Source organism: Musca autumnalis, unplaced genomic scaffold, assembly GCF_047663935.1.
Source record: "Musca autumnalis isolate F117 unplaced genomic scaffold, ASM4766393v1 scaffold_3, whole genome shotgun sequence".
In the NCBI taxonomy this organism is placed as follows: Eukaryota; Metazoa; Arthropoda; class Insecta; order Diptera; family Muscidae; genus Musca; species Musca autumnalis.
Window position 1 is genome coordinate 10,261,130 of NW_027411866.1, and position 25,891 is coordinate 10,287,020.

At 39.7% G+C, this 25,891-nt stretch overlaps 1 protein-coding gene across 1 annotated transcript in view; it reads right to left on the reverse strand.

Moving 5' to 3' along the window:
- mbo (Nuclear pore complex protein Nup88) overlaps positions 1-22,999 on the reverse strand; it is a 150,937-nt gene extending 127,938 nt beyond the window's left edge. Inside the window, exon 1 of the mRNA XM_073972157.1 lies at positions 22,583-22,999. Coding sequence (XP_073828258.1) covers positions 22,583-22,792 — 210 coding nt within the window. The 5' untranslated portion in view covers positions 22,793-22,999. The remainder of the gene's footprint in view (positions 1-22,582) is intronic.
- Between the last annotated feature and the right edge of the window lie 2,892 nt (positions 23,000-25,891).

Below are 25,891 nucleotides of genomic sequence, written 5' to 3' on the forward strand. Positions count from 1 at the left end.
GAATCCTTTGGCTAATTAGACTAACAGCTAGCAACAAATACTTTCTATCATTTCGTACTCTTTACACATGTTGCGTTTTTACTGTCATTATGACAGTGGCACATTTGTTGTTGTTGTTGTTGCTGTTGTGTGTAAACAGATAAAAATCGCCTTTGGCGACTTCAACGTTCCAATTGCGTTTGTCAGACTATTAACTTTCTCACCAAAGTGTAATTAAATAATTTTATTTTATATTATTGAGAATGGAAGACGAAGAAGGAGAATGGCCAGAAGAAGAAGTAGGGCCCAGAACTATTCAAATAAATGTTGCTCAACAATCGTATGGGGTTAATGTGTTTTTCTTCACATATCACCCCACTCTTGGCACATTTGACCGTTGCTAAGTGCGTACACGATTTGTCCACTGCCCAGTTTTTTATAGTTTTCATTTTTTTTGTAATTCTACTTTACATCTCATTAGGGACACTTTCCGTTTTCCCTTTGGGTTATCTCTTCGAAATCGAGAATAATTGAATTAAAGTTTTTCCTTCGAGTTGCATGTATGGCGGCAATTTGAATCGTGCACTTCTTATTTTGTTTTAAAAAATTACATTATGGGTTTAGTTCTTAATTTTATCTATGCTAATCTATTTGTGGTGGTGACGAAGAGTATGCCTCCCTTCAAAGCAACACCTTAAAGATACATATCTGAAAACAACATATGGCAATATGTGTGTGTGTTTTTTTTTTCAAAGATTATCAGGGTCTGCTATTTTATAGAAAAAGCCCAAGACCAATACGTAGGTATTATTTTTTTTTATAGAAAACACTGACGTAGGTCATCCATTCTACGGTAGACCCCAACAAAGGCTTTCTATTCCATAGAACCCCCAACGGAGATATTGTTTTCAATGGAAGTGGATGGAAGGATTATTTTCTACATTCTATTCTATAAAAAGAGGTCTTCCATTCTAAAGAAGACACTTACGTAGGTCTACTATTTTATAGAAGACCTCTGCCAAGGAATTCTTTCGACCACTACGGAGGTATTATTTTCTATAGAAGACCCCTACGGCGCCTTTTTATATAGATGACCACTAGGAAAACTTTAATAAGTATAAAATAACCCTACGAAGTCCTTGTATAATGTGAAAGACCCATACAGAGGCCTTCTTTTCTATAGAAGACCCCCAAGGAAGCCTTCTACGGTACAGAAGACCCCTATATTCTATAGAAGTCCCCAAATGTCCCCTTCTATGCTACAGAAGGCCCCTACAGTGACCTTCTATTCTACAGACCTATACAGAAGTCTTCTATTCTATAGAATAACCTTCTTTGATTCTACAGACGATCCCCACGGAGGTCTTCTGTTCTCCAGAGGACTCCAACAAATGTCTTCTTTTCTATCAAATACCCTTACAGAGGTCTGCGATTCTACAGAGGTCTTCTATTCAAGAGAAACACCCTACAATAGTCTCCTATTCTATAGAAGACCCCTACAAAGGCCTGAAATTGTACAGAAGACCCCTACACTGGTCTTCGATTCTATGAAAGACCCCAACAAAGGTTTTCAATTGTATAGAAGACCCCTTACAGATTTCTTCTATTCTGTAGAGGACCCATTACAGGTATCTTCTATTCTGTAGAAGACCCCTATAAAAATTTCTTCTATTCCACAAAAGAACACTACGGAGTTAGTACGTCTTCAATTCTATAAAGACTCCTACAGAATTTTCTATCCTATACAATACTTTACGAAGCCTTCAATTTTATAAAAGACCTTTCAGGAGGTCTATAGAAGAGCCCTACGGAGGTCCTTGCTTCTATAGAAAACCCCTATAGAGACTTTGATTCAAATGAAGATCCCCACAGAGGTCTTCGATTCTATAGGAGAACTCTACCAAGCTCTTCAATGCTATAAAGGACTCCTGCAGAGATCTTGAATCTATAGAAAACCCTTATGTAGGTCTTCGTTTCTATATAAGACCCCTGCGGAGGCCTTTTGTTGTATAGAAGACCCCTTCTTCTATTCTGTAGAAGACCCCTACGGACGTCTTCTATTCTGTAGAAGACCCCTACGAACGTCTTCTATTCTATAGAAGACCCTTACGGACGTCTTCTATTCTATAGAAGACCCCTACGGACGTCTTCTATTCTATAGAAGACCCCTACGGACGTCTTCTATTCTATAGAAGACCCCTACGGACGTCTTCTATTCTATAGAAGACCCCTACGGACGTCTTCTATTCTATAGAAGACCCCTACGGACGTCTTCTATTCTATAGAAGACCCCTACGGACGTCTTCTATTCTATAGAAGACCCCTACGGACGTCTTCTATTCTATAGAAGACCCCTACGGACGTCTTCTATTCTATAGAAGACCCCTACGGACGTCTTCTATTCTATAGAAGACCCCTACGGACGTCTTCTATTCTATAGAAGACCCGTGCGGACGTCTTCTATTCTATAGAAGAGCCGTACGGACGTCTTCTATTATATAGAAGACCCGTACGGACGTCTTCTATTCTATAGAAGACCCGTACGGACGTCTTCTATTCTATAGAAGACCCCCACGGAGGTCTTCTATTCTATAGAAGACCCCCACGGAGGTCTTCTATTCTATAGAAGACCCCCACGGAGGTCTTCTATTCTATAGAAGACCCCCACGGAGGTCTTCTATTCTATAGAAGACCCCCACGGAGGTCTTCTATTCTATAGAAGACCCCCACGGAGGTCTTCTATTCTATAGAAGACCCCCACGGAGGTCTTCTATTCTATAGAAGACCCCCACGGAGGTCTTCTATTCTATAGAAGACCCCTACGGACGTCTTCTATTCTATAGAAGAGCCGTACGGACGTCTTCTATTCTATAGAAGAGCCGTACGGACGTCTTCTATTCTATAGAAGAGCCGTACGGACGTCTTCTATTCTATAGAAGAGCCGTACGGACGTCTTCTATTCTATAGAAGAGCCGTACGGACGTCTTCTATTCTATAGAAGAGCCGTACGGACGTCTTCTATTCTATAGAAGAGCCGTACGGACGTCTTCTATTCTATAGAAGAGCCGTACGGACGTCTTCTATTCTATAGAAGAGCCGTACGGACGTCTTCTATTCTATAGAAGAGCCGTACGGACGTCTTCTATTCTATAGAAGACCCGTACGGACGTCTTCTATTCTATAGAAGAGCCGTACGGACGTCTTATATTCTATAGAAGACCCCTACGGACGTCTTCTATTCTATAGAAGAGCCGTACGGACGTCTTATATTCTATAGAAGACCCCTACGGACGTCTTCTATTCTATAGAAGAGCCGTACGGACGTCTTATATTCTATAGAAGACCCCTACGGACGTCTTCTACTCTATAGAAGACCCCTACGGACGTCTTCTATTCTATAAAAGACCCGTGCGGACGTCTTCTATTCTATAGAAGAGCCGTACGGACGTCTTCTATTATATAGAAGACCCGTACGGACGTCTTCTATTCTATAGAAGACCCGTACGGTCGTCTTCTATTCTACAGAAGACCCGTACGGAGGTCTTCTATTCTATAGAAGACCCCCACGGAGGTCTTCTATTCTATAGAAGACCCCCACGGAGGTCTTCTATTCTATAGAAGACCCCCACGGAGGTCTTCTATTCTATAGAAGACCCCCACGGAGGTCTTCTATTCTATAGAAGACCCCCACGGAGGTCTTCTATTCTATAGAAGACCCCCACGGAGGTCTTCTATTCTATAGAAGACCCGTGCGGACGTCTTCTATTCTATAGAAGAGCCGTACGGACGTCTTCTATTCTATAGAAGAGCCGTACGGACGTCTTTTATTCTATAGAAGACCCGTACGGACGTCTTCTATTCTATAGAAGACCCCTACGGACGTCTTCTATTCTATAGAAGACCCCTACGGACGTCTTCTATTCTATAGAAGACCCCTACGGACGTCTTCTATTCTATAGAAGACCCCTACGGACGTCTTCTATTCTATAGAAGACCCCTACGGACGTCTTCTATTCTATAGAAGACCCCTACGGACGTCTTCTATTCTATAGAAGACCCCTACGGACGTCTTCTATTCTATAGAAGACCCCTACGGACGTCTTCTATTCTATAGAAGACCCCTACGGACTTATTCTATTCTATAGAAGACCCCCACGGAGGCCTTATATTCTATAGAAGACCCCCACGGAGGTCTTCTATTCTATGGAAGACCCCCACGGAGGTCTTCTATTCCCCCACGGACGTCCTCTATTCTATAGAAGACCCCCACGGAGGTCTTCTATTCCCCCACGGACGTCCTCTATTCTATAGAAGACCCCCACGGAGGTCTTCTATTCTATAGAAGACCCCCACGAAGGTCTTCTATTCTATAGAAGACCCCCACGGAGGCCTTCTAGGTCTATAGAAGAGCCCTACGGAGGTCCTTGCTTCTATAGAAAACCCCTATAGAGACTTTGATTCAAATGAAGATCCCCACAGAGGTCTTCGATTCTATAGGAGAACTCTACCAAGCTCTTCAATGCTATAAAGGACTCCTGCAGAGATCTTGAATCTATAGAAAACCCTTACGTAGGTCTTCGTTTCTATATAAGACCCCTGCGGAGGCCTTTTGTTGTATAGAAGACCCCTTCTTCTATTCTATAGAAGAACCCTACGGACGTCTTCTACTCTGTAGAAGACCCCTACGGATGTCTTCTATTCTGTAGAAGACCCCTACGAACGTCTTCTATTCTATTGAAGACCCCTACGGACGTCTTCTATTCTGTAGAAGACCCCTACGAACGTCTTCTATTCTGTAGAAGACCCCTACGGACGTCTTCTATTCTGTAGAAGACCCCTACGGACGTCTTCTATTCTGTAGAAGACCCCTACGGACGTCTTCTATTCTGTAGAAGACCCCTACGGACGTCTTCTATTCTGTAGAAGACCCCTACGAACGTCTTCTATTCTATAGAAGACCCCTACGGACGTCTTCTATTCTATAGAAGACCCCTACGGACGTCTTCTATTCTATAGAAGACCCGTGCGGACGTCTTCTATTCTATAGAAGACCCCTACGGACGTCTTCTATTCTATAGAAGACCCGTGCGGACGTCTTCTATTCTATAGAAGAGCCGTACGGACGTTCTGTATTCTATAGAAGAGCCGTACGGACGTCTTCTATTATATAGAAGACCCGTACGGACGTCTTCTATTCTATAGAAGACCCGTACGGACGTCTTCTATTCTATAGAAGACCCGTACGGACGTCTTCTATTCTATAGAAGACCCCTACGGACGTCTTCTATTCTATAGAAGACCCCTACGGACGTCTTCTATTCTATAGAAGACCCCTACGGACGTCTTCTATTCTATAGAAAACCCTTACGGACGTCTTCTATTCTATAGAAGACCCCTACGGACGTCTTCTATTCTATAGAAGACCCCTACGGACTTCTTCTATTCTATAGAAGACCCCCACGGAGGCCTTATATTCTATAGAAGACCCCCACGGAGGTCTTCTATTCTATAGAAGACCCCCACGGAGGTCTTCTATTCCCCCACGGACGTCCTCTATTCTATAGAAGACCCCCACGGAGGTCTTCTATTCTATAGAAGACCCCCACGAAGGTCTTCTATTCTATAGAAGACCCCCACGGAGGCCTTCTATTCTATAGAAGACCCTTACGAACGTCTTCTATTGTGTAGAAGACCCCTACGGACGTCTTCTATTCTATAGAAGACCCCTACGGACGTCTTCTATTCTATAGAAGACCCCTACGGACGTCTTCTATTCTATAGAAGACCCCTACGGACGTCTTCTATTCTATAGAAGACCCCTACGGACGTCTTCTATTGTATAGAAGACCCCTACGGACGTCTTCTATTGTATAGAAGACCCCTACGGACGTCTTCTATTCTATAGAAGACCCCTACGGACGTCTTCTATTCTATAGAAGACCCCTACGGACGTCTTCTATTCTACAGAAGACCCCTACGGACGTCTTCTATTCTATAGAAAACCCTTACGGACGTCTTCTATTCTATAGAAGACCCCTACGGACGTCTTCTATTCTATAGAAGACTCCTACGGAGGCCTTTTATTCTTGGAGACGCCTACGGAGGCCTTATGTTTTATAGGAGACTCCTGCGAAAGCCTTCTATTAGAGAGAAGATCCCCTGCAGAGGTATTACGTTCTATAGAAGACCTCTACGGAAGTCCCTGTTTTCCTACGGAGGCCTTTGTTTCTATAGAAGATCCATACGGCGGTATTTTATTTTATAGAAATCTAAGCGGAGACCTTCTATACTGTACTGAACCTCTGCGGAGGTTCTTTTGTAAACTTCTATTTGAAGTAAATATCCGATATTTTTTCTCTTCATTTACAATTGACGTTGACTTATTTGTAATTGGCGAATAGAAAAATGATGGCCAATGAAAGAAAGCCATCTCAAAATTAAATTAACGACTAAAAATTAAATGAGCTTTGAAAATGGCGCCAAGAGTTTGTAAGTGACGGGAAGAAGAAGAAAGGAATTAGAAGAACATGAGAAAAAATAGCTCTTGCTGGTATGCTGACTTATTTTTTCCGCATTTTTCGTTCTATGGATTCGGTTAGTTCTGTGCCATTCTTTTCGAAAAGAAAAACGTGACTTCATTTATTGTCCTTTTACGGGAAAAATGATGATGGCAAAAGGCACTTCCTTCTATTCAGTTGATATTCCTCTGGGTTTTTTTTCGAAATGCCTGCAAACGAATGATTCCTAATTGAAAACTATTAAATTTAGCGCGTTGTTTTTCTTCTTTTTTTCCGGGCTACCTCCCTCATTCTTCCTTTTTGCCATGGCTCATCATTGTCGTATTATTGTTTTTCTTTTTTTCTTAACTTCTCCACACTTTGCTTTTGTATTTGGTGTAATTTTTACACTTTTTTCTTTTGCGCGGAAGCTGTCGTTCCAACATAACCATACCCATTGAAATTGTCCAATTTTTCTATGTTTTTTTCTTCTTCACTGGTCTTTCTTCTTCAGTCCCTATTCTTCAACACTTTGCACTAAATTTCATTTCGAATGACATTCGCTCCATCACGCGTCAAATGCACACCGAAGTAAGGAAATAGTAGCAGCAGCAACAAACAGGACATTTGTTGAGAGGAAAAAAGGACATTTTCATTCATTCGCGTGAATATTTAATTAGATGCAATTATTTATGGTATTAAATAGATGAGGCGGCAGTTAATGTTAGTGTGTGAGTGACTCAAAAGGGTGTGGGTAAGAAAAATGCGCCGCCTGTTTGTTTGCTACAGCCAGTGCTGATGATGACTGGCTTCAATGGGGATTTTGTATTTCTGTCAATGTTCGTTTTTTTTCATTTTTCTCCGATGCAAAAGGACTCTTCCAAAGATCTATTTTTTCCCAAACGCTTTTGATGCGTTTGTCATCAGAAAAAAAGGAAATCAATTTTCTTCCTTTTTTCCTCAAAAAATAAAAAAACACAACAAAGCTGACAATCGTTTGGTTCCGCTTTGGTCAACTAAAATGAAAAAAGGACTATTTTATTTAATGTCGGGTAATTTATATATTTCCGCGGGGGACTCTCTTTTTAAATCTATTAAATGCAATGAATTTATTTCCTTTAATTGATTAGACGCTATTAGTCTTCATATCTTTCTGGTGTCCCGTTTGAAATTTGAAAGTTTTTTTTTCCAAAAGGAACTAAAAAAACCGAAAATCTCCTATGTTAAGTAAAAGAAGAGAAAATATAGTCCATATTTATATTAGGCAATTTTCCTTGCGGCAATTGTCAGTTTGAGGGAGAGAGAGGTGAGGCATATGGTAACCTTTTGCTTCTCAACACCCTCTCTCACCGGCAACCTGACAATTGCCGCAAGGAAAATTACCTAATGTAAATATGGACATACCTAGGAAATATTTAGAGAAAAGAAGTCTTAATAGGTGTTTTCTGTAGATTATAAACCTTCTTAGAGTAGATTAGAACCTTTGTTCCATAGAGAAAAAAACCTCCCTAAGTGCTTTCTATAGAATATAGTATCTGTTAACTGGTATTCTTCTAACAGATGGCCTAAATCAGGTATCGGCACCAATACAAACGCATTGTTTGCGGCCTCACGCATACGACTCTCTCTCTCGCTCTCTCCACAAACAGCGTGTGCGTTAATGCATTGCTAAAATAAAAAATCATTGAAACAACCGACAACAGAACCTTCTTCATTGACTTCTGAATGAAGACTGAGTGGTGGTTGTTCTGTTGTTATTCTCATCAAGGGCACGTGTGCCCCCTTTTGCCGGATGTTGGCCTAAATAGTGGCCTTTCATAGAAGAGAATACCTCCCTTGGTTCCTTACCTCCCTAGGTTTCTTACATAAACGAGCACGCCTCCCTTGGGGTATTCTATAGAATCGTTTAGCTTTCTAGAGAAATTCTATAGAATCTACTTCTCTAGCGCACCTCTGATAAATGAGGTATCTCCCAAGCGCCCTTATATACAAGGGAAAACCTCCCTGGTGGCCCCTATAAAACATAAAACCTTTCAACGGTCCTCTATAAAATAATATACCTCCTTAGCGTTCTTCCATAGGGATCTTCTTTACAATAAACGATCTCTCCATAGGATTTATATAGAAAAGGCCTTCCGTAGAATAGAAGATCACACTGGGGTCTTATATAGTGTATAAGAACTCTTTAGGAGTCTTCTATAGAATAGTGAACACTCTGGAAGGTCTTAATAGAACAGAAGCTCTTCGGAATGGCCTTCGGTGGAAAGACAGCCTATGGTAAAGTCTTTTCTTGAATGAAAGACCTTCCGTCCATAGGAAAGATGCAATTCAAAAGGGTTTTCTATAGAATATAATCAATTCTGAAAGGATATTCTATAAAATAGAATCCGTTCAGCATGTCCTCTTACTTAATAACACTCCTTTGGGAGGTTCTTCTGTAGAATAAAATGCATTCCTGGAGATTTCCAATACAAAATACTCCCCTATAGACCTTTTTTGATAAAAGTTAGACTTCTATAGAACATTTTGAAAGTGAAAAATAATGAATATTTCATAGAATAAAAGGCCGCCAGGCCTAGGTGACTTCTAACGAATGGAAGAACTGCTTCTATTTTGATAGAAGATCCTAGGAAGAAACGGAAAAGGGATCTCTTCCATGGATATTATCTATAAAAGAACACATACCTGGTATGTGTCCTAGGAAGAAACGGAAAAGGGATCTCTTCCATGGATATTATCTATAAAAGAACACATACCTGGTATTTCTCGTTGAATAGAAGATCCGCTAGGGATCTTCTCTAGAATTGCTAAGAATATTCCTCGCTAGAAATATTCCCCTAACCCACCTAGCGCCGAGAATTTTTTTTTTTTCGAAAAACTTCAAATTTTATTTGAAAATGATATTTTGGAAACTATCTAAGCATTTTTTTTAAAAAAATAACTCTTTTTCTTCAAAACGTATCGAAAATTCTTTTAACAAGTAAAAAAGTATCAGTCGGCTTTGCCGACAGAGAGATACCCTCAGCCTGTGTATATTGAAATTTTTTCCCAAAATACGTATGTATTTAGGGGGTTTTAAAAATTGTGGGCGTTTGAACCGACAAAAATGTTGATTAGGATTAAAGATCGAAAGTTTTGCGGAGGAGATACTAAAAGGAATGGATCGACATAGACCGTTATGGAAGTGGATATCCAGCCACAACATATGGTGCCACAGGGGGTTTTTACACTCTTCGGGCTGTTGGCTCAAGAAGTATGGACTTGCCTCTAAAAAAACTTTTACCATCGTAATTGAAGCAGCGAATGCAAGTTGCTTCAACAAAAATCAATGAGATCCGAGAGGAGGTCTTAAAGCGAATTTATCCGAAAATGTGTGTGGGAGGTACCCGACGGAGTGGACAAATATAGTCCATATTCGAACCTGACCTATACCTGGTAAATATATTAGGATGTGTAAAGAATGAACCAAATCTGTCACTCCCATCAAGAGTACGAACAATTTTTCCGAACATTTTTGAACTTTTGTGGGGAAGGTACCTGAAGGAGTGGATAGCGATATGGCTTATCTTCAAACTTAAACTCTGTTTGGACAAAATATTACTAAGGCCATATTTTGGACCGAATCAGCAGATCCGTTCGAGAGTTATCTTGCGCTCCAACCACTACACACGGTGTCATAGGGTTTTTTTTTTGCAACTGTCGTGCTATTTTCTCAGGAAGTATGGACTTGCCCCTAATGAAACTTGTACCGTCGTATGGAGGGCAGTGAATACAAGTTGCTAAAACAAAAATCAAAGCGATTCGGGAGATGGCCCTAAACTGAACTTTTCCGAAATTTAGTGTGGGCGGTACCCGAAGGAGTGAACCTATTGAGACCATATTAGAACATCACATTACTCTGGTAGAAAGTTTACGCTATACAAAGTATGGAGCACATCGGTCACTCCATTCAAGAGTTATCGTGCGCACAAACCTTCCGAACATTTTCGAACTTTTGTGGAGGAGGTACAGGAAGGAGTGGACCGATGTAGCTCATCTTCGAACTTAAACTAAGTTTAGGCAAAATATTATGAAAGCCAAAATTTGAACCGAATCGGTTCATCTGTTCGAGAGTTATCGTGCGCTTCGGTAGAAATAAAGAACACCATAAGGACATTCTATAGAATTGAAGACCACCATAGGGTCTTCTATAGCATTGAAGATTACCATAGGGGTCCTCTATAGAATTGAGGACCGAGTGGTCTTCGGTAGGATTGAAGACCACTCCGGGGGTCTTCGGTAGAAATAAAGAAATACATAAGTACCTTCTATAGAATTGAAGACTACCCTAGGGTCTTCTATAGCATTGAAGATCACCCTAGGGGTCTTCTATAGAATTGAAGAACATCCTAGGGCTCCTCTATAGAATTGAGGACCGCCCTATGGTCTTCGGTAGGATTGAAGACCACTCCGGGGGTCTTCGGTAGAAATAAGGAACACCATAAGGGTCTTCTACTGAATTGAAGACCACCCTAGGGTCTTCTATAGCATTGAAGATTACCCTAGGAGTCTTCTATAGAATTGAAGACCTCCCCAGGGTCCTCTATAGAATTGAGGACCGCCCTAGGGGTCTTCGGTAGGATTGAAGGCCACTCCGGGGGTCTTCGGTAGAAATAAAGAACACAATAAGGACCTTCTGTAGAATTGAAGACCACACTAGGGGTCTTCTATAGAATTGAGGACCGCCCTAGGGGTCTTCGGTAGGATTGAAGACCACTTCGGAGGTCTTCGGTAGGAATGAAGGCCACTCCGGGGGTCTTCGGTAGAAATAAAGAACACCATAAGGGCCTTCTATAGAATTGAAGACCACCCTAGGGTCTTCTATAGCATTGAAGATTGCCCTAGGGGTCTTCTATAGAATTGAGGAACGCCCTCTGGGTCTTCGGTAGGATTGAAGACCACTCCAGGGGTCTTCGGTAGGATTGAAGGGCACTCCGGGGGTCTTCGATAGAAATAAAGAACACCAAAAGGACCTTCTATAGAATTAAGACCACCCTAAGGTCTTCTATAGCATTGAAGATTACCCTAGGAGTCTTCTATAGAATTGAAGACCACCCTAGGTCCCTCTATAGAATTGAGGACCGCCCTAGGGGTCTTCGGTAGGACGGAAGACCACTCCGAGGATCTTCGGTAGAAATAAGGACCTCCATAAGAAACTTCTATAGAATTGAAGACTACCCTAGGGTCTTCTATAGCACTGAAAATCACCCTAGGGGTCTTGTATATAATTGAAGACCACCCTAGGGGTTCTCCGTAGAATTGAGGACCGCCCTAGGGGTAGGATTGAAGACAACTCCGGGGGTCTTTGGTAGGATTGAAGACCACTCCTGGGGTCTTGGGTAGAAATAAAGAACGCCATAAGGACCTTCTATAGAGTTGAAGACCACCCTAGGGTCTTCTATAGCATAGAATATCACCCTAGGGGTCTTCTATAGAACTGAAGACCACCCTAGGGGCCTTTATAGAATTGAGGTCCGCCCTAGGGGTCTTCGGTAGGATTGAAGTCCACTCCGGGGGTCTTCGGTAGGATTGAAGGCCACTCCGGGGGTCTTGGGTAGAAATAAAGAACGCCGTAAGGACCTTCTATAGAATTGAAGACAACTCTATGGTCTTCTATAGCATTGAAGATCAGCCTAGAGGTCTTCTATAGAATTGAAGACCACCCTAGTGGTCCTTTATAGAATTGAGGATCGCCCTAGGGGTCTTCGGTAGGATTGAAAACCACTCCGGGGGTCTTCCGTAGAAATAAATAAAGAACACATAAATAAAGAACACCATAAGGACCTTCTATAGAATTGAAGACCACCCTAGGGTCTTCTATAGCATTAAAGATTACACTAGGGGCCTTCTAAAGAATTGAAGACCACCCTAGGGATCCTCTATAGAATTGAGGACCGCCCTAGGGGTCTTCTATAAAATTGAAGACCACTCGGGGGTCTTTGGTAGAAATAAAGAACACCATAAGGACCTTCTATGGAATTGAAAACTACCATAGAGTTCTTCTATACAATTAAGAACACCGTAGGGACATTCTATGGAATTGAAGATCACCCTAGGGATCCTCTATAGAATTGAGGACCGCCCTAGGGGTCTTCGGTAGGTTTTCTATAGAATAGAAGGCCATACTAGGGGTCTCCTATAGAATAGAAACCCACGCTAGGGGTCTTCTACAGAATAAAGGACCACCCTAGGGTTCTTCTATAAGATACAAGACCATTCTGGGGATCTCCTATAGAGTAGAATACCACCTTAGCGGTCTTCTATAGAATAGAAGACTACCATAGGGTTCTTCTATACAATTTAAGAGCACCGTAGGGACATTCTATGAAATTGAAGATTACCCTAGGGATCCTCTATAGAATTGAGGACCGCCCTATGGATCTTCGGTAAGATTGAAGACCACTCCGGGGGTCTTCGGTAGGATTGAAGGCCACTCTGGGGTCTTCTATATAATAGAAGATAAACCTAGGGCTATTTTATAGAACAGGAGGCCGCTCTAGGGATCTTCTCTACATTTAAAGATCTGTCTAAGTTTCTACTATAGAAAAAGAGAACCTCTTTCGGGGGATGTAGATTAGAAAACCTACCTCCAGAATAGCAAATCAGCCCATAAAATAGAAGATCTCCCTATAAATATCTCTCTAGGTTCTTCTATATAAAAGAATAGAATACCTACCTAGATTATAACACCTCCCTTATGGAGTCTATAGAATTCTTGGAATATAAAATAAGCGATCTCTTCACCAATACTTCTTAGAATAAAATGCCGTCCTAGGGATCTTCTCTAAAGTGGAGGACGTCCATAGGATTTTTCTTTGGAATAAAAGATCTTTCTGGCGTTTTATCAAGAAAAAATACCTGCCTGCCTTTTTTTCTCTAGAATAAAAATCTGTTCTATGAGCCTTCCATAAAATAGACTACCTCCCTAGAAATTTTTTAGTATAAAAAAAATACCTGACGATTCTACTGCGAATTCGAAGGCGGCCTCAGAGGTTGTGTATAGAATAAGACATCAATGGGGATATTCTATAGAATGGAAAACCTCCGCAGAGGCCTTCTAAAGAAGAGAAAACCTGCCTACGGACTCCCTTCCAAAAAACAGCAGATTTTCATTGGAACCTTTCATAGAATAGGGGAGGTCCCCATAACCATTTATGGGTAGGTAGACATTTCTATAGGTCTCCTATAGAATTGCAGACTTCCTCTTTATATTTTATAGACGACACAGCTTGGGTTGTGTCTTTAGAATGTAGGTCTTCTATGGAGGTCTGTGAAATGGAAGACTTCTCTTCGGACCGAGTTTCGATTAAATAGAATCCCTTTGAAATTATCCTTTTATCGAATCCCTCTAAAATTAATTTTGGCTTTCTATAAAAAAAAAACAAATTCAAATTAAAAAAAGTTTTTGGATTTTTTTCGTCATTGGTTCTTCCATCTAAAGACAATTTATACATTTTTAAAAAATACCGTAGAACCAATTTCCATTGCCCTTCTTAATTTTCAGCTAAAGACCTCTTAGGTCTTTCGTTTCACTTTTGTCCGCCACTGTTAATGTTAATGACATAAATTCTTTACCAAATAGATAAAAAAGCAACATTACGAAGAATAGCTCAGCGTTATCTTTTGTAAATTATAATTGATAGACAGAAAGACGGACAAGGCGATATTCTAAATATATTTTAAAGCAGCAACAACAACAAAAACATTTAGAAATGAAGTCTCAACAAATGATAATGGGGAGCAATGAAAAAAGCACTTCATAACCATATCACAGCAGAGGTAGGTGGTCGGTCATCATTTAAACATCATTTAAACTCTAATCAACATAAAAGTGCTAAAACTACCGTATGCACCCGCGCCATGGGGCTACACTTTAGGCAGCGAGCAAAAAACCCCACCGCACACATGTGATTCATGTGAAAACAAATAACAAAAACCTTATCACCGGTAATGGGAACAGCAACAAAACGCCAACCAACCTATTCGAAAAAAAAATTGAAGTTAAGTATTTTTCTGGGAGGGGAAGACAGGAGACTAACTATTTTCAACTCAATGCGGGTATAGGTGAAAAGAAACAACAACAAAAAGAGATATTTATTCTTATTAGCTCATCGCTGTCGTTACCTTTTTTGAAGACGAAAAAAGGTGTAAATAATTCAATTATTATTATTAGTAGTAGTTACGCTGAGGCTCTGAGAGGATCGCAGACCTTATAGTACACATTAGCAAAACAACAAAGAAATAAAAATAAAAATGGGTGGTTGTTGCAGTAAGTTTTTGTATAGAGAAGCTGAAACGTAATTTGTTTGGTTTTATTGGCCTCCCACTCTTCTTTAAAGGTACCCGTAAGTCAATTGATTTGGTTGATGTACCACCCAACACCAAAAAACGCGTGGTTGCTGATCGTGCCCCCTCCATGAATTCACAATTTGGCAAAAAGGATAACGCCAGTAGTCCGAATGGTGTAACCAATACAGCCTTGGAAGAGGATTAGTTTCGTTTGGATTATGGGATTATTTGTAGAATAGTGTTACTTTTGTTTTTGTTATAATCAATGATGAATTGTTGAAACATTGTGTGTTGTTTTTTTAATTTGTTAAGTTTGTCCATTGTGTATCAGTTAATTGTTATAGACTCATATTTTTTGATAAGACATTATCTGATCTAATAATAATAAGACTCTAGTGGAAAATATAACTCTCAAAAGACAAAGTTATTTGTTTTATGGCGATGACTCGTATCCATGGAATTCCATTCCTAAGGTTACATCTTCTTAGATTCAAGGGGTTAAGATTGGAGTACATTGTTGCGTTAAAAAAACTTTACTTATATTTCCTACGGATTATTTAAGATCCTACCAGTTATCGTGCACAACATTCAAGAACAATATTGGTCCAAATAAAGGTTTAAAACCGAAGCGTGTTTCTGACTGAACCGAAGCGTGTTTCTGACTGAATCACAATATTACTTTGTCTCACGGAACTCTTGTTAAACATCAGAATAACAGAACTCTGTATTCTGATCTGTTGGGTCCTGTCAGTATCTCTCTGCGGCAATGCTGCTGTATGATTGGGGGGTTGAGTATGAAACAACATTTTTGAAGTCAACTGTAAAACTCCCCTCAAAGCAAAAACCAGCCTGACATTACTCCTCAGCCGTGTCAGAGGACGCTATATAGTTGGCGATCATCAGCATATATTCAGTAAAACAGTAGCATTTTATCTCCGTAGATATTAAACAAGGACTTAACCAGAAATGGTCGTTTCACAACACCGTCTTGGTGTGATTGAAATATCAATCACCTTACTCTGTTTGGCGTGATATCTTTCAAATTGTTCCAATCCTTCCTGTACTCCACTTAAATACAGATACTCGGTCCACATTCCACAGCATCCATATGTGTTCTACGAATGACCCGGCTACCTGTGGTGTGAACAGACACTTGAAGTAAATACGAACAAACAAGTATAGTTAAAATGAGAAATATTCCAATATACAAACCCTTCACAATGCAACTCTGAGAACTGCATAGAATAAGCCTTCTGATTTTCATATTTTTCTTAAATTACCTCAATGGAGGCCTTTCACTGTATGGAAGTGCTCTAACGAGGCATTCCCTTCTATAGAAACACACTAAAGGTGTCTCTCTTTTTCTTAAAATGTATTCTATTGTATAGAATAACTCTGCGGAGGTCTTCTATTCTAAAAAGACCACAATAGAGGTCTTCTATTCTATAGGAGAACCCAACAAAGGTCTTATATTCTATACAAGACTCCTACCGAGTTCTTATATTCAATACTAGACCTCTACTGAGGTCCTACGGAGGTTTTCTTTTCTATAAAATACCCTGAGGGATACATACAGAAGTCTTCTATGCTACAGATGGTACCTACAGAGGTTTTCTCTGAAGATACTTACTTTAGAAGATACTTACAAATGCCTTTTATGCTTTTGAGGACCCCTACAAAGGTCTTATATTTTGTAGAAGACCCCAGCAGAGGTCTTATATTTTATAGAAGACCCTCTGTATGTGTGTGTTTTGTTTTCTATAAAATACCCATAAGGATACCTACAGAAGTCTTCTATTCTATAGGTGATCCCTACAGAGAACTTAGATTCTATAGAAGACCCCTACAGAGGCCTTCCATTATATAAACAAGTAAAAAAGTATCAGTCGGCTTTGCCGACAGAGATATACCCTCAGACTGTGCAAATTGAAACACTTTTTTCACAAAAAATTTTGGTCGTATGAACCGACAAAAATGTTGATTAGGATTAAAGTTCAAAAATTTTGCGGAAAAGGTACTTAAAGGAATGGACCGACATAGACCATGGAGGTGCCATAGGGGGTTTTTACACCCTTCGGGCTGTTTTCTCAAGAAGTATGGACTTGCCCCTGAAACAACTTTTACCATCGTAATTGAGGCTGCGAATGTAAGTTGCTTCAACAAAAATCAAAGTGATTCAATAGCAGGTCTTAAAGTGAACTTATCCAAAATTTTGTGTGGGAGGTACGGGATGGAGTGGACAAATATAGTCCATATTCGAACCTGATCTATATCTGGTAGATATTATGAGAATGTGTTAAGTATGGACCAAATCGGTCACTCCCATCAAGAGTTATCGTGCGCACAATTTTTCCGAATATTTTTGAACTTTTGTGGGGTAGGTACCTGAAGGAGTGGACCGATTTGGCTTATCTACGAACTTAAACTAAGTTTGGAAACAATATTACGAAGGCCAAATTTTGGCCGGAATCGGCATTTCCGTTCGAGAATTATCTTTCGCTTCCACCCATAAACATGGTGTCATAGGGTTTGTGTTTCCACTTTCAGGCTATTTTTTCAGGAAGTATGGACTTGCCCCTGAGGAAACTCTTACCTTCGTTTAGGGGACAGTGTATACAAGATGTTACAACAAAAACCGAGGCGATTCGAGAGCAGGTCTTAAACTGAACTTTTCCGAAATTTTGTGTGGGAGGTACTCGAAGGAGTTAACCGATTGAGTCCATATTGGAACCTCATCTAAGTCTGGTAGAAAATTCATAATGTGCAAAGTATGGACCAAATCGCTTACTCCCTTCAAGAGTTATCGTACGCACAAATTTTCCGAACATTATCGAACTTTTGTGGGGGAGGTACCGGAAGGAGTGAACCGATATAATCCATCTCTGAACTTGAACTAAGTTTGGACAAAATATTACGAAAGCCAAATTTTAGACCGAATCGGCAGATCCGTTCGAGAGTTATCTTGCGTTCCAACCACTACACACGGTGTCATAGGGTTTTTTGTAACTTTCAGGCTATTTTCTCAGAAAGTATGGACTTGCCCCTAATGAAACTTACAGCGTCGTATAGAGGACAGCGGATACAACTTGCGTAAACAAAAATCAAAGCGATTCGAGACCAGGTGCTAAACTGAACTTTTCCGAAATTTTGTGTGGGAGGTACCCGAAGGAGTGGACCGATTGAGTCCATATTGGAACCTCATCTAAATTTGGTAGAAATTACACGATGTGGAAAGTATGGACCAAATCGGTTATTCCCTACAAGAGATATCGTGGGCACAAGTTTTGCTACAATTTTTGAAAATTTGTGGGGGAGGTACCTGAAGGAGTGGACCTATCTGGCCCATCTTCGAACTTAAATCGAATCTGGACAAAATATTTCGATACCCAAAATTTGAACCGAATCGATTGATCCGTTCGAGAGTTATCGTGCGCACCAGCCAGCCAGACAGACAGACGGACGGACATTGCTAGATATACTCAAAATTGTCTGAAACGGATATCGTACAAACATACTTGGGGTCTAAAACCATTATTTCGATGAGGCACATTTTTGGTCGTATCAAAGTGTAAATACCCTCTTCAGCCTAAAGGCTGAGGGTATAAAAACCACTACAGAAGTTTTCCGTTTATAAAAGGCCCCTAGTGAGATCTTCTGTTGTATAGAAACATCCGACAGAGGTCTTCAATTCCATAGAAGACCCCTAAATAATTTTTCATTCCATAGAAGACCCCTAAATAATTTTCCATTCCATAGAAGGCCCCTATGGAGGTCTTACATTCTATAGAAGACCCCGAGAGAGAACTACGATTCTATGGAAGATCCCTACAGTGGTCATCCATTTTATAGAAGACCCCTGCAGAAGTATTCCATTCTTTAGAAAACCACAACAGAAGTTTTCCATTTTATAGAAGACTCCTAAAGAGGGTTTCCATTCCATAGAAGACACCTACGGAGGTTTTACATTCTATAGAAGACACCTACAGAGTTCTTCCATTCTATTGAAGACGCCTACAGAGTTTCTCCATTCTAAAGGAAGCCCATACAGAGGTCTGCTATTCAATAGAAGAATCCTACAGAGTTCTTCTATTCAATAGAAGACCCCAACAGATGTCTTCCATTCTATAGAAAACACCCACAGAGTTCTTCCATTTTATAGAAAACCTCTAAAGAGGTTTTCCATTCTAGACCCCTACAGAAGTCGACTATTGTATAGAAGAAGCACGCTGCAGAGGCCGTCAATTCTATAGAAGTTCCTTAAGGGATTTCCATATCATTTTCTACAGAGGTCTTCTCTGCTATAGAAGATCCCTAAAGAGAACTTATATTGTTTATAAGATCCTTCCAAAGGTCTTCTATGCTATTGGTGACCCCTACAGAGGTTTTCCATTCTATAGAAGATCCCTTCAGAGGTCTTTAACCCCCCTACAGAGGTATTCCATTCTATAGAAGGCATATATTCTATAGAAACAGCCCACAGAGGACTCCAATTATATATAGATCCCTACAGAGGTTTTCCATTCTATAAGAGACCCCAACAGAGACCGGTGGCATTCTATTCAATGGAAGACAGAGGTCTTCTATTTACCGAAGACGCCATTCTACGGAAAATGCCTAAAGATATCTTCTACAATATAGAAGACCGTACAGACGTATTTTATTCTATAAAAGGCTTTTGCGGAGGTCTTCTATGCTATAGAAGACACCTACGAAATCCTTCAATTTTATAGAAGAGCTCCTTTTCTATTGACGACCTTTACTGAGTCACAAAGGATTCTTTCCATTCTATTGAAAACCCCTAATAATGTCTTCTTTTATGTGGAAGTCCCTACGAATGGCTTTTATTCCGTATAAGATCACTTCGGAGGCGCTATATTCTACATAAGACTTGTACAGAGGCTTCAGATTCTATGGAAGAACGTTACGGTGATTTTCTGTCTTTTTTAAGAAGACCCGCACAGACAATTTTATAGCAGACCCATACGGAGGTCTCACATTCTATAGAAGTTAAGGAGGCCATATATTCAAAAGAAAACACGAACGGATGCCTTCTATTCTATATAAGACGCCTACGGAGACCTTTTGTGCCAAACAAGTCACCTACAGAGGTCCTTTATTCTGTAGATACCCCTACAGATGACTTCTATCCTATACAAAACTCAAAGAAATTTCTTATTTTCTACAGAACACCTCTACGGGAACGTTATTTTCTATAGAAGACCTCTGTGGTGACCTTGTATTCTATAGATTACCCCTAAGAATGCTTTATCTATAGAAGATCCCTACCGATACCTTATAGTCTATAGAAGACCCCTACATAAGCCTTCTATTCTAAAGAAGTCCCTTACTGAGACCATATTTTCTATAGAAAACCCTTCTATTATATAGGCCTCTACGTATGCCTTCTATCTTATAGAAGACCCATAAAAGGCTTTCTTTTCTATATAAGGCCCCAACAGAATTATTTTATTCTATAGATGATCTATAGAAGACCTCTACGGTTGCCTTCTATACTATAGAAGACCCTTACGGAGGCCTTGTTTTCTATATAAGGCACCTACCGAAGTATTTTACTCCATAAAAGAACTAAGGAGGCGAAAATCCCTACATAGGTCTTCTGTTCTATAGAAGATATCTAGAAGGTATTCTACTCTATAGAACGTCCGTATGGCGGCCTTCGTTTTATAGAATACCCCTACGGACGCATTCTATACCGCAGAAGACTCATAAGGAGGCTCTCCATTCTATAGGAGATCCCTACATGGGTCTTCTATTCGATAGAAGACCCCTACAGATGTGTTCCATTCTATAGAATACTCCCACAGAAGTATTTTATTCGATGGAAGACCCGCGCAGAGGTTTTCAATTCTTCAAGGGGATGCAGAAGACCCAAACGGAGTTCTTCTTTTCTGCAAACGACCCCTTTGAAGGCCTTCTATTCTATAGAAGAGACCTACGGACGTTTTATATTCTATAGAAGATTACTTCGAAAGCCTTCTAATTTATAGAGGAAGCCTACCCACTATAGAGAGTCCTCTAGAGACGTTTTCTGTTCTATAGAATTTATTTATTTTGTTTTATTTATTTTATAGCAGGCCCTCACCGCGTTTTTCTTTTCTATAGAAAAATCTTACAGGTTTCTATTCCACAAAATACGCTACAGAGGTTCTTCCTTTCTGTTGAATACCCATGCGGAGGCCCTCTATTCTGTGGAATTCTTCTAAAAAGCTTTCTGTTCTATATAAGACCCCCACGGATGGTTTCTTTTCTATGGAAAACAAAATACGCTACAGAGCTTTTTCCTTTCTGTTGAATACCCATGCGGAGGCCCTCTATTCTGTGGAATACCTCTAAGAAGCTTTCTGTTCTATATAAGACCCCCACGGATGGTTTCCTTTCTACAGAAAACTCTTACAGGTTTCTATTCCATGAAATATGCTACAGAGGTTCTTCCTTTTGTTGAATACCTATGCGGAGGCCCTCTATTCTGTGCAATACCTCTAAAAAGCTTTCTATTCTATATAAGACCTCCACGGATGTTTTCTATATTATATAAGACCCCTATGTTGACCCCCAGAAGATATTCTGCTCCATAGAAGACCCGTACGTTGGCCTTCATTCTATAGAATATCCCTACCGACGCCTTCTAGACTCCTAAAAAGACACTCTGTTCCATAGAAACCTCCTCCGTCGACTTTCTATTCTATAGAAAACCCATGCAGAGATTTTTTTATTCAAAGAGGATACCCATGAATTGTTTCTATCCATCAGAAGATCCCTCCATAAATCTTCTATTTTAAAGAAGAATCTATTTAGACCTTCTATTTTGAAGAAGTATCGTACGGCGATTCTATAATATAGAATACACTTAAGACTTATTGGGTTATTTGACCTTTGCGGAAGTCCCTACGATGGCCCCTGTGGTATACCTCTATTCGATAAATCAATCTGCGGAGGTTTTACATACAATTTAAGGCCCTTACGAAGATTATCTACTCTCAATAGACTCTTTCGTAGGTTTTCTAGGTGTAGAATAATTTTGTGGAAGTTTTTATTCTATAGAAGCCACCTACAGATGCCATGTGTTTTTATTAGACCACTAAGGAAGTCTTATATTTCATCTATAGACTGTCTTCTGTAGAAGACATTTGCACAGTTATCGAATCTACAGAAGACATATAGATGAAATTTTATGGTGGTATTCTATAGAAGATCCTTGGTGCTCTTCTATTCCATAATTAACCCATTACGGTTGTCTTTTATTCTATGACAGGCCCTTATGGGTACTTTTAGGTGGTCCCTTTTCCATAGGAGACTCTTACGGCGGTCTTCTTTATATAGTAGAATCTAGAGTTGCTCTTCTATATTATAAGAGCCGCAAATGGGTATATATCCTTATAGAATGTTCATACAAACATGTTCTATTTTATAGAAGGTCTCTGCAGAAGACTTTGTTTTTTGTTTGTTCAAGTGAGGCTCCCGCAAATCACAATGTTCAAAAAAAACCGTCTTTGTATCTGTTAACAATGGCCTTACAAAATAATCTGGCAGGTTGCTTTCGCTTTCTTTAGCTTCTAATACCGCCCTGATTGTAGAAACACACATTGCAACATATTATAGAAACCACCGTCCGGTCTGTAATATCAACAAAAATCTTATTAGAATTTTCCTCAAAAAACTTGTTGCTTTCCTCTTCATAGATATTGTGTACATACTTACCCTTCCACCATCATCCCAATCAACAACCACCGCCACAATAAAGCAACACAACAACTTACCTGGAATTTAATCTGATCCAAACCCATTGTCATTGCAGCTCTCCAATTCAGGGTCAATAGACAGGATTGTTTGGAATCCCAACAAAATAACAAATCATCTTTACATTCCAAGAGATTTTCTGTGTGCAAACGTTTCTCGACTGACAAAGATTCGCGTATTTTGGCAAACATTTCACTTTTGTTCATCTGTAAACAGTCCGTGGAAGCCATGGCGAAGACGATATGACAGTTCTCGTATAGTTGGTGTAGGTAGGAGATTGTAAAACGCTGAGTATTTAGTTTAATAACACTTGGGAATTTATTTAATTTAATAATTATTTATTGTAAACAATCGATGGAATTTTTTTACTTTTCGCCCGGCAAAAATCACAACACAAAACAAAAAACATGTGCTCACAGTTGTACAGAAATGGTAGTAGAGGGAAAGAGAATTTGTGTTATCATTTTGTGGTGAGTTAAAATAAATAAAAGAATCAGCATTGTTTTGCCTTCTGTCGTAATACACATTGCGACAAACACATGTTAAGTAAGGGGAAATTGAAAACTGCCTGTCTGTGAGTGGTGAATAATGCGCATGTTTCGTTGTGTGTGGTGAGAGTGGTTCAAATTAAAATAACAAAGTAAAGGGGTTGGTACTGTTATTTTCAAATTTATTTGAAACCGTTTAATAACATGTGTGTAAAATGAATATATTAAATTATTGAACCTGAATTATGGAATTTAAAATGGATTTAATATATAAATAAAAGAAAGCATGATAAATAACACAAATTATTAATAAAACTAAAAAAATGAAAATACTTAACAAAATAAAGAAGTATTATAAATTATTATAAATCCAAGTAGATATGGACTAAATAAAACATGTATAAATTCATTGTTTAGTATAAAAGAGTATTCTTTGATAAAATAAATATGAATTTTGCCTTCCATGTAATGGCCGAAAATGCGAAGTAGCACAATTATTGAAAAAAAAAATTATTTCCACGTTTAGAATTTCTTTCTTTTGATTTATCATTAAATATTGATTTACAGGCAGGCAAATGAAAAAATGATAAGGAAACTTACTTTAAAACATTTCTTACTTAACTAACCTGATTCTCAGGGTACACACTAGGGTTACAACTTTTTTTGGATTCTTTGCAAATATCAAAAATACCACCACTGGTGCTTTCATTCTTCCACTGGCATTGGCCGATAGGATGACCAGGAGAGTGTCTTTAGAAAGAATAGCATTAGGAGGTGGATGAAGACCGAAACAAAATTTGTATCCTTCATCCACCGCCACAAAGGAGGCAGGGTGAAAACTCATAAGAAGGCTTGTTGCTGACTAAGAAGGACTTTTAGGACACTTACCTGAAAATTGGTCTTCAATAAACTGAACTCATTTCTCCAAAATGGCTGGTTACTACGGTGAGGAAGGCGGAAACGAAAAATCCCGAGACTCCAATGAGACGATCTTCCTCAGTCTGTCTGTCATAGAGTCTGTCTCTCCCAATTTCCTAGAAGGACTAACTCAAGCCATATTAATAACAAATTACTGGCAGTTGGACTGACCTATCAATGTACAGAATTTCTCTGTATAAAACGGTAATCAAGGGAACGTGGTAACTACGGCGGGAAGAAACACTCGCCTGCAAAGCTAAGAATTGTGAAGACCTAGCGCAGAAATAAAAAATTCCCAGAGAATCCCCAAAGTCGCTGGCTCCGAATGACTCACCTATGTAACAGATCGCCAAAACAAATACAGATATAGCCGGAGGTTGGATAGGCCTTGGATTGCAAAAATGTCGACCCAATTGTAACCACCCATTGCGGGCCTAATCGGGGCGAGATTTTTAAACTGTAAGGCTGTCAAGAGAAAGGAAACACTCCTTTCTACTCCGCAGAAGACCACTCCAAATGCCTTATATTCAATAGAAGACCACTTTAAATGCCTTTGATTCTAAAAAATACCACTCCGAAGGTCTTTACTCCGTGAAATACCTCTCCAAGGGCATTCTATTCTATAGATGACCACTCCGAAGGCTTCATATTATGGGCAAGACCTCTCTGAAGGGCTTCTATAGAAAACATTCTGAAGGGCTGCTCACTATAAAAAGTCTTTTGAAGGGCATTCTATTCCACAGAAGACCATTTAAAGTGCCTTTCATTCTATAAAAGACCACTCCGAAGGACTTTAATTTATGATGTACTACTCCGAAGTCTTCATATTCTATAGAAGACCATTCCGAAGACATTTCATTCTATAAGAGAGCACTCCAATGGAATTTCATTTTATAGAACACCACTCTGCCACGGGCTCTATTCCGAATGACTCACGTATGTAACAAATCGCAAAAAAACAAATACATACATAGATGGAGGTTGGATGGACCTTGGATAGCAAAAATGTCGACCCAATTGTAACCACCAGCCATTTGTGGCGAGATTTTTAAACTATAATGCTTGGTTTACATTTACGAAACCCACTCGATTTCAACTGTCAATTCCATTGATTAAACGTCAAACGAAATCCAATGGATTTCAGATAAGTTTTCATTTGACGTATACGCAAAGGAATTGACAGTTGAAATCGAGGGGATTTCGTAATGTAAACCAAGCATAAGACTGACAGGAGAAAGGAAACATCCCTAGACAACGAAATCATAGACAGGCAGCTAAAGCAGCGTAGAAAGCCTTCTATTCTATAGAAGTCCACTCTTCAATTCTTTAGAAAACCTTTCCGAAGGTCTTTTTTCCAGAGAAGACTTCTCCATGGGACTTCCATTTCATGGAAGACCTCTACGAAGCACTTCTATTTCATAGAATACCTATCCGAAGGATTTCTATTCCATGGAAAACCTCGCCGAAGTAGTTCTGTTCCATAGAAGACCCCTCTGAAGGACTTCTATTCCATAGAAAACCTATCCGAAGGACCTCTATTCCATGGAAAACCTCACCGAAGAATTTCTATACTATAGAAGACCTCTTCGAGGGACTTCTATTTCATAGAAGACCCCTACGAAGAACTTTTATTCTCTAGACGACCTCTCCGAAGGACTTCTGTTCCATAGAAGACAACTCTGAAGAACTTCTATTCCATAGGAAACCGCTCCGAAAGCCTTCTATTCTATGGAAGATCTCTCCGAAGGTCTTATATTCCATAGAAGACCGCTCCGAATTACATCTATTCCATAGAAAAACATTACGAAGGCCTTTTATTCCTTAGATTATCAATCCTATGGTCCTTAATTTTATATAAGACCACTGAATGTCGTTTTTATACCCTCAGCATTTATGCTAACGAGGGTATATACACTTTCATAC